The 9,436-nt window shown below is 61.6% G+C and overlaps 1 protein-coding gene across 15 annotated transcripts in view; it reads left to right on the top strand.

The window, feature by feature from the left end:
• ANKRD11 (ankyrin repeat domain containing 11) overlaps window positions 1-4,411 on the top strand; it is a 178,617-nt gene extending 174,206 nt beyond the window's left edge. For 9 of the 15 annotated variants that reach the window (XM_027076434.2, XM_027076433.2, XM_053211274.1 and 6 more), the window contains 4 exons: window positions 28-171; window positions 1,861-1,974; window positions 2,158-2,323; window positions 3,514-4,411. In XM_027076434.2, the coding sequence (XP_026932235.1) occupies window positions 28-171; window positions 1,861-1,974; window positions 2,158-2,323; window positions 3,514-4,130 (1,041 nt within the window). In that variant the 3' untranslated portion in view covers window positions 4,131-4,411. The remainder of the gene's footprint in view (window positions 1-27; window positions 172-1,860; window positions 1,975-2,157; window positions 2,324-3,513) is intronic. The other 6 variants (XM_053211275.1, XM_027076444.2, XM_027076445.2 and 3 more) reach the window with 3 other exon arrangements.
• Window positions 4,412-9,436: the final 5,025 nt, after the last annotated feature.

The following is a 9,436-nucleotide window of genomic DNA, read 5'->3' on the forward strand; positions in this document are numbered from 1 at the left end:
CCTGCTCATCTGGCTGCTCTCCTCCAGGAAAAGCTCATAGTCTCCTGCGAGCAGGAGATCCTGCGGGTTCACTGCCGGGCAGCGAGAACCATCGCGAACCAGGCGGTGCCGTTCAGCGCCTGCACCATGCTGCTGGACTCCGAGGTCTACAACATGCCTCTGGAGAGTCAGGTGGGTGACCGTCCGGCCCCGGCCCTCGCTCTCCCGTCTGCAGCTCCCCAAGAGGAGCTGGGCCTCCTGGGATTCGGCTGCACTGTGGGCAGCGAGCGGGAAAGGGCCGCATCCCGCAGGTAGCCCAGCCTGGTTCAGTTCCCCAGTCCGCGCCAGGGCCGGGGAGGGTGGCGGCGACCACACGGCGGGACACGCAGCAAGCAGCAAGCACCCTGGCCGTGTCGAGAGATGCCCCGCTCCAGGGTCCTCGTGGACGCAGTCTCTCGGCTCACTGAGAGTTCTACTTGTTTTAGAGGAAAATTTAAATAAGAGACGAGTAGTATCCAGGCGACTTGCTCTGTGGAGGCCCCACCGGGAAGCTGTCCTGCGGCAGATGGGGGCAGAGCAGGGCCCACGGCGAGGGGAGGATCCTGCGGGCCCTGGGGTCCTGCTGGAACAGACTTCCTGCCTGGCCTCACCTGCTGGCCGCTCCCAGCGTTGACCCAGGAAGGGGTCCCTCCTTCGCCCCCGCTGTCCCACCCCCCATGCACCCAGGCCTGGGGTCAGACCGACACGGGTTTACTCCCCGGTTTGTTCTCTTCCCCAGCCGCCTCCGAGACTTTTTAAAAAAACCCTGAACGTGTCATTTTGGGCCTGTCCAAAAACACTGCTGTCTCCTCGGGCCTCTCCTGTCCCCTGGCCAGCGTGCGCGCCTGCTGCACCCCAGGCTCACGTAGCGCTGCCCGGACCCCTGGGGCTCTGGGCAGCGTTCTCAGGCTGGCCGTGTGCAGACAGCAGTGGTTCCGTGGTTTTTAAGACTCTTTATTTGCACATCAAGGGCTTTGCGTTCACTTACATGCAGTCTTTAAGAACTGATCATAAATTTAAAAAATAAAAAAACTTTTAAAAATGAAAAAAAAAAGAAAAGAATTGATCTTAAAAAACTTTCCCCACTAGGGGTGCCTGGGGTCAAGAGTTTGAGCCCCTGCACTGGGCGTGGAGCCTACATAAAACTAAAAAAAATTTTTTTAACGTTCCCAACTGAACACAGTACATATAAAAACAAGATTGGTCTAGAGCAGAGAGAGAGTCTACAACCCAAAGGGCTGGGGCCTCAGTGATCACCGCGGGGGCTCTGTGCCTCTGAAAGAACCAAGGGGCTGGAAGACTTCCTGGGCTGCTTCTGAGCCTGAGGACAGTGAAGGCCGCTGCCCTGCCGAGCGTCTGCGGTGGGGCCTGCGCTTGCTTCCCGAGGCCGCACCACAGACACTGTGACGTGTGACGGCCTCCCGGGACACCCAGGCCGCGGGGGGCCGGTGAGACCACCACCCTCCGTCCTGAGGCTTTACCTGTTCGTGAGCCCGTCTGTGGGCGCGGGGCTACCGTGGGTGAGGACAGGGACGTGAGGTTGGCGCCCCGCCCCCCGGCCAAGGCACCTCAGGTCTCTTCAAAGAGAATTACAGACCGAAGAGACCAAAGCATAGCCCTGCCAGCCTCACCGTGCGCGTCCCCGTGACTCCCAGGGAACGCGGTAGGGGCCGGGGACTGAGGGCGCCCATTTGTTTGTGCCCAGCACACATCCCCGCGCACCCCCCCGCCCCCCACACACACACTCAGCGGCCTCCTGGGGACACGCCAGCCAAGCTCCTCACGGAGGGGCGGCGGGGGGTGACACGGACCGTGGGCTCCTCTTGACTCTTCCCCATCCAGCGTCCGCGCCTCTCCCCTCAGGGCGACGAGAACAAGTCCGTGCGCGACCGGTTCAATGCGCGCCAGTTCATCTCGTGGCTCCAGGACGTGGACGACAAGTACGACCGCATGAAGGTGAGGACCCTGTGGCCTCCCCCGCCCGGGCGGCAGCGGGGGCGGGGGCGGGGGCAGCTGCTGCCGGATCCCCCGTTTGCAAGTGACAGTGTCAGACCCCGTGAGCCCGGCTGATGCCTTCAGGGAGCTGAGGTCTCCCCGCCCCCCATGTTGCCTCCTTAGAGTGTCTTCCCTCCTGTCCAGGTGTGCGGGGAGCAGCTCCTGTCACCAGCTGGCGGTCAGACCTCTGTGGGACCCCACCTTGAGCCCTCCTCAAAGGTCACAGCACACACCCATCACCACTGCTCTGGACGTGCTGACCAGTGCAGCAGCCAGAGAGCATGGGTGGGAGCTAGAGAAAGATTAGCAAGTAAGAAGCAAATCCCCACGTGCAGGCGCTAGGGCCGTCCACAGGGTCGCCCACGAGAGCCAACAGACTCGGCGGCACAGTGGGCACCACCCCGGGGCAGCTCCAGGAGGCAGGGCCTGGGGAGGGGGGGGCACACCCGCCGGCCTCCCTAGGGCTCTAGGGGGCTGGGGGAAGGGGTCCGGAGCTCTCCATCCTCCCCGCCCCGGGGAGCCCGCTCTTGGAAAGGAGGACCGTGTTTCCCGGAGGCCGGCCTTACCTGCGTCCCCTCCCTCACTGACCCGTGACCGCGGTGCCACAGCAGCGCACGCACCTGGGAAGGTGCTGGCGTGGGGTAGCCAGAGCCCAGAGCAGAGAGGAGCCCGCTTGGCGTCCACGGTCTCGGGCAGGTCCCCGGGAAGCTCCAGGATGCTGCCGCACCAAGTCCCGCCAGCCGGGCCCGCAGGCTGCACGGGGGAGGCTTTCCTAGAGCAGACGGGAGTGGTGACGACATTAAGATCGGTGTTGGGCGATAGAAACGCCACACGAGCCCCACGCCCCGGATGTACAGAGAACTCATGAAACCAGTGAGAGGCGAGGTGGCTAGAACGATGAGCCCAGCAGGTCGAGTCCGCACGGGCTCGGAGACGTGGCCCCGGCGCAGCGTGGGGTGGCGTCTTTCCCGAAGACCAAAGACGGAGCACTTAGAGCCCCTGTCCCCCCTCCCCGCTCCCCTCCCCGCTCCCCTCCACACACTCCCAGCTACTTTAAGGCGAAGTAGAGACGGCGAGTCCCCGCCGTACATGCGCTTGCGCACATCTGAGCGAGCGAGACGCGCTGTGACGTCAGACTGCTCACGTCCGCTTCTCTGTCCGTGTGTGCTGCGTCCGTCCCAACCCCCCTCGGCGATCCCGTCCGAGTCCCCGTGTCCGCTCTCACCTTTGCCCCCCAGCGCCCCGGATATGGAGCCGCTACGGCACTGCCCGCGAGGACCTGCTGCCGGGGTTCAGTGCCCACAAATCCCAAACGCTCCCGGCCTAGGTGACGCGTCACCAGCCGTGAACGAGTGCAGAGTGACACTGTCGGGATTCCGCTGCAACGCCCGGGGCGGGGGGCGGGGCGCTGGGCCTCACGACTCCCGGGGCAGGGCGTGGGGCGAAGGCGCAGGACCGAGGTCTCGCCTCGGCGCCCCTCACCTGTCGCGTTTCCCGCAGACGTGTCTCCTGATGCGGCAGCAGCACGAGGCCGCGGCCCTGAACGCCGTGCAGCGGATGGAGTGGCAGCTGAAGGCCCAGGAGCTGGACCCCGCCGGGCACAAGGCGCTGTGTGTGCACGAGGTGCCCTCCTTCTACGTGCCCATGGTCGACGTCAACGACGACTTCGTGCTTCTGCCGGCCTGACGCCCCGCGGGACGGCCACACGGGACACAGGCGAGGGCCGCACGCGTCTGCCCGGCGCCGCTGCCGAGTCCAGGCAGTGCAGGGAGACCTTGTCCCTCGGGCGGGGACGTCCAGGGAGAGACCCCGCACTTGGCCCCTCCCCCCGGGAGCTGCCGCGGGAGCACGAGGAGACGGCGGCCTCGGGGTCTGCTTTCCAGGCGGCTGCACGGGCATTTCAGGAGCTGCAGAACGGACGTATTTTTTACAATTTCCTGTTCCATTCTGATCAACTAAAAGAAAGAAAATTAAGGCGGCCACCCCTCACGGACAGTGACCTCCGGGTCGGAGGGCGGGGACGGGCTTCGGGCGGGCTGGGATTCTGTGGCCGCGCGCAGGGCCGCCCGCCCGCTGCGGAGGGACACAGAGCCGGGACTCTCGGGTTGTGTTTTTAATGGAGTCAAATCCACGTGGTTTGTATATTTTTTCCTTTAATCTTGGGCATTTTGTTTCTCTTTCTGAGAACATAACTTGAAACACTACAGAGCCAATAATCATATAAAAAGTGTACCCGTAAACGCTGTACAGTTTTATACACATTCACAATGTACTTTTGCTGCCTTCTAGATAATTTATTTTGCAACACATTACTGCACAGTTGTAAATAACTTATGTACTGTAACATCACTTCAGTTATGTGTAAAGAAATAAATAAATTAATTAAATGCTCTTTGTACACGACAGGCCCTCTCCAGGAGGGGCCGACATGCGGGACCGACGGGGGCTTGCCCCACTGGAACACCACACCGTCTTCAACTACGTTGCTCCCCAGTTACTACCTTTTTTTTGAAACTAATTTTTCCCTTTTCCGGTCTTTACTGGGTCCCAAGCCCCACCCCCACCAAGCTGCACAGCTCACAGCGGGGACAGGGATCCCTGAGCCATTCGCGTCCTGTCCCCCGGGCAGCCAGACCTGGGCTTGGGGACAGAGAGGGCCAACCCACCTCCCCCCCCCCCGCCCCCGGAAGGAAACAAGAGTCACTCGCTCCTGGGGCAGCAGGTCCCATGCTGTGTGGCCTTGCAAAGACCATCGTCCGGCTCTGTGCCCAGAGCAGGAGCCGCCACCCACCCCCCCGGGGGGGGCCTGGCAGGTTCCCCAGCGACGCTGCAGCTGTGCAAGGGTCCCGACCACTGGGACCCCCGTGCTGCCACAACCAGCTCAGAGGACAGGAGTGGGAGGTGTGCGCCCCGCCCCACGCCCCTCTGGGAGGAGATGCTCGGGGATGAGACCCGGCTGGCCTAGGGCCGCCTTCTGCACAAGGACTCCCAAAGTGGCTCCTTCCTGAGGCCGCCCTCACTGCACCGGACGCCCGGCCCCCAGCACGCAGGGTGCTGTGGACACGTGGGTGTGGAGGTGCGGGGTGGACCTCCTGCGCACGCCCTGGGGCACATCACGTGGCCTCCCCTCCGCCTCCTGTACCCGAGCCACGGAGGAACCCCGGCGGGAGCAGGCGCCCAGCTCCGCAGGCCTGCGGGCCCGGGCGGGGGGTGGAGCCAGGCCCTCGCCGAGTCCACGCGTGGGACGGAGGGGGGGCAGGGGAGGTCGCCCTCTCCCTCCACGGGACTCCCGGGCCCCCCCTCGTGTGCTGGCCTGGGGATCGGGGAGGGCAGAGCCGTACCGCCTCCCGGACACGAATCAGTTTTCTGGTCTCAGAGCCGGGGCCGCAGCCGCGCGTCCCCGCAGCCCGGCGCTCCCGTGCAGAGTCTCGGGGTCGGCAGCTTCGGGCCCCGACGTGCCGGCCGTGCGCGTGCATGGGGGGCGAGGGAACGTGCACGGGCCACGTGCAGGGGGTTTGGACGGCTCGGCCCCCGGCCTCGGAGCCGTGCGGCTCGGGTCGAGGCGGCCCTGCGGGCTCCGGCGGGTCCGCGCGATGCTGGCCCAGTGTCTCCTCCTGGGCGCCGCCCCGTCCCCATCCTGCCGCAGAGGCACCCGACCCCCGTGCTCCTGTCCGGGCTGCGAGCGCAGGGGTGAGCACAGGGAGACCCTCAGTCCCCAGAGAACGTTCGGAAGTAAGTTCTAAGAACAGAGGCTGGCTGTGGTTTGCTCCCAGCGTCCACCTGTGTCTGGGCAGGAGTCGTCCATGCGGGTGTTTGCAGAACCCCCACGAGTCCAGAACTGCACCTGGGGCCCCTGCCGACTGTCCCTGAGGACTGTGGCTGCAGGTGTGGGTATCGGGGGGCCCTCAGGAGGGTCCGGCTCTGGCGGGAAGAAGGCAGCGCTTGGCCCGGGCTCGGACACGGATGGGTGACTTCCCTACCAGTCACAGCGTCCACCACCCTGGAGCTCTGAGCCTCCGTAGACGCTGGTCGCTCTTCTGCCCCTCAGAGCCTCTCAGAACCTGACTCAGGTGGCAGCACTGGATGGGGGCCCAGTGCCCCCCCTCCCCCCCCCACCCCCCCCCCCCCCCCAGTGCTGCGGGCCAGCGGGGCCAGCACGCCTGCTCGGGGCACACGGCCCTTCTGTCCCGGGAGCGAGGGCCAGGGTTGTCCCTGGCTGAGAGGGGCTGAGGGAGGACACCGCGTTTCTCTGACCCGCACAAGATGGCGACAGCAGAGCCTGCGACACGGAAGCAGGTGAGGGGTTTTCATGAAAAGCCATGAGGAGCCTCCCTCTTCCCCCCAGAAGGCAGCAGAGAGGACATTCTAGAAGCACAGGAACCCGGAGGGGGGCTGCCCACCTGACCGGGTGACACTGCAGTGTCCAGGCCCATCCTGAGATGGCCGGAGGACAGGATCTCCACGGGCTCCGGGCTCGAATTCTGACTGGACGCCTGAGGCTGAGCTTGACAGGAAGAGAGGGCTCCCGGCCACGCGGGCACGGGGCCCCCAGCAGCCTGCTCCATTTCCTTCCGGGGCAGAGGGAAGCAGGACAAACACCGCCCCGAATGCTTGCTTTCCTTATGTCGGGGACTTCGTGACACAGGCACCGGCCGCAACCGGGCCCGGCTACTCCCTCTTCCAGACCCGACAACCCACTTCTGGTCACACAACCAAGAGAAACCCATGCATATGGGCAGAAACAGCATCACTGAAGACCAAACGTACCGGGGGGAGCGCGGGGGGGCGGGGTTGCCTGGGGCTCAGTCAGGTGAGCGTCCAGCTTCCGCTCTGGTCACGATCTCACGGTTTGTGAGTTCGAGCCCCGCGTCGGGCTCTGTGCTGCCAGCTCCGAGCCTGGAGCTGCTTCGGATTCTGTGTCTCCCCCTCTCTCTGCTCCTCCCCTGCTCAAACTCTGTCTTTCAAAAATAAATAAAGATTAAAAAAAAAAAAAAAAGACTAGATTGCCCACACATAAAGCAGTGCTTCTCGACCTCGGTACTGCTGACCCGTGGCCCTAGGAGTCTCGTGACCGGTTTCCTCCACGTTGTAGGGCGCTCAGCAGCACGCGCGGCCTCCACCTACCAACGCCGGCAGCGCCCCTCAGAGTGGTGACCGCCACCGTGTCTGCGCGCCGCCCAACGTTCAGGGGACGGGGCGAGACCACCCCCGAGAGCCGCTTACGGACAGCAGCGAAGGCGAACGAAATCCAGCCGTGGTGCACCTGGAACTGCATGGCTCTGCTCGTCTCAAGGTCACCAAACAGGAAGGCAGAGCTGCCGTGCGAGCGGCCAGCGTGGGCCACCGCGCACAACCCCCGGGACGCGACGGTTGCGGGGGCTGCCGCGAGACACCGATTCCTGACCCCGGCACTGACTAAACGGGGAGGCTCTGTGACCACTCACCACAGTGAATGTGCTCTGTGCGTCTTTTGTTCTGTTTCACAATTAAGCAAATTCTTAAAGAAAGACATGTCTGCATTTTCCCCAGGAAGCCAGGATGATATTCCAGAACATACTTTAGAAAACGGGGTGCCAGATACCAAGTTAAGATGGCGATCTGAGCCTTTACCTTCCAGTCAAAATCCCCCCAAAATGAGAAAGGGCAGATGACAAATTCAAAGGAGTCCCAGTCTCTCACAGATCGGAATCTCAGACAAATGAAAAAGATAAAAGAGGGCGAATTCACTCATCCGATGGAAAACAAAGCAGGGCTTCTAGAACAGCAAAGACAGACCTTCAAAAACGCCTGTAACAGCAATAAGAACATTGGAGCGGGGCCGGGGGAGGCTCCAGATCCACAACCAACACGGTCAGAACCCTGGAGATTATCCAGGGCTTGTTACAATCCAAGGAGTGATTATTCCGGAAAAACAGCTAAATCTCTGCAGCAAGCCGTGTGTCATCGCCATTCCCTTGTTTCCATTCTCGGTCCAGCTCCACGGTAGTCTTGAAAACCGGCAACCCGGCAGGATCAGAGGGCTCGGACTGAGTGTGGGTCTCCTCAGGTGTCCTCCCATCTCCAGGACACTGTCACCACCGGACTTGTCCGGCAGCTCCCCGGAAAAGCCCCATTCCTGGAGCTCACTGTGTGGCCAGACTCAAAATTCACCCAGTGGGAAAAAGCCCTTTCCCCACAGGTTGTGTCAAAAGCAATCAACGACAGCTGCCTGAGATGATGACACCGGGGACGGCAAACGAGCCCGGCCACTAACTCGAAAAGCAAGGTCTGGGGAATGAGATGTCCACGGTACGCCGACCGACGCTGGGCCACGTTCCTAAGGGTCTAGAAGGCCACGTGCACGTGCGGGTCTGGGCACAGGCTCAGGAAAGAACTTAGAACGTCCAATTGTCTCACTTTTGGCTAAACTTGAAGCCTGTGGAGGCAGGAAGCGGAAGCCGACGGGAAGTGAGCCCCAACCCGACAGAAGAACCTTTGGGGAAGCGTGGGGGAGACTTGCTGGAACAAGGCTTTTAAGGAACTTTCTGTCCCATCACTAGCTTAGCAGCAAGCTCACAGCACAAAGACAGCACTGCCCTCATGCGACACAGAACTTAGACTCCACAGCACCAGTCGAGGAAAGTCACTGAGCAGGAAGCAGAAGCTGCAGCCAACAAACAAAGTAAAATAAATCTGGGGAACTGATTTCCAGAGTCACCATGTTATATTATTTAAAATATCTACTTTCAGGGGCGCCTGGGGGGCTCAGTCGGTTGAGCGTCCGACTTCGGCTCAGGTCATGATCTCATAGTCTGTGAGTTCGAGCCCCACGTCAGGCTCTGTGCTGACAGCTCGGAGCCTGGAACCTGCTTCGGATTCTGTGTGTGTGTGTGTGTGTGTGTGTGTGTGTGTGTGTGCGCGCGCGCCCCTCCCCCACTCATGCTCTGTCTCTCTCTCTCTCTCTTTAAAAATAAATGTTAAAAAAAATTTTTTTAAGGCAAGAAACTGGGAATTCTGCAGTTGAAAGTGCAGGAATGGAATCTGAGTGAACAGAAAGGACCTAAAGATAAGTCAGTTGTGATTATCAAATTGAGGAACGGGGGAAAAAAAAAAGAATGAAGGAAAATGGACAGCGTTTCGGAGACCTGTTGGATGTGATCAAGTGTTCCAACGTATGCGTCCGGGGGGTCACAGAAGGAAAGAGAGACAGGGGGAGAAAGACGGGTAATTGTCCGCGTCGACCGGATAGGCCACGATGCCAGAATGCAGTCAAATGTTATCGATTGCAAACGCTTCTGCGAGAAAGAAGGTGGGTGTAAACGGCTAGAATCTGAGTGAAGCAAATGGCCGTCCGTAAAGCGGATGAGGCTCGAGCAATCAGCCAGAGGCCTTGGCGGCAAGTGTCCCCCAGGGAGGAGGGAACTCCCCGGCAGACTGCTTTCAG

Source organism: Acinonyx jubatus, chromosome E2, assembly GCF_027475565.1.
Source record: "Acinonyx jubatus isolate Ajub_Pintada_27869175 chromosome E2, VMU_Ajub_asm_v1.0, whole genome shotgun sequence".
NCBI lineage: Eukaryota > Metazoa > Chordata > Mammalia > Carnivora > Felidae > Acinonyx > Acinonyx jubatus.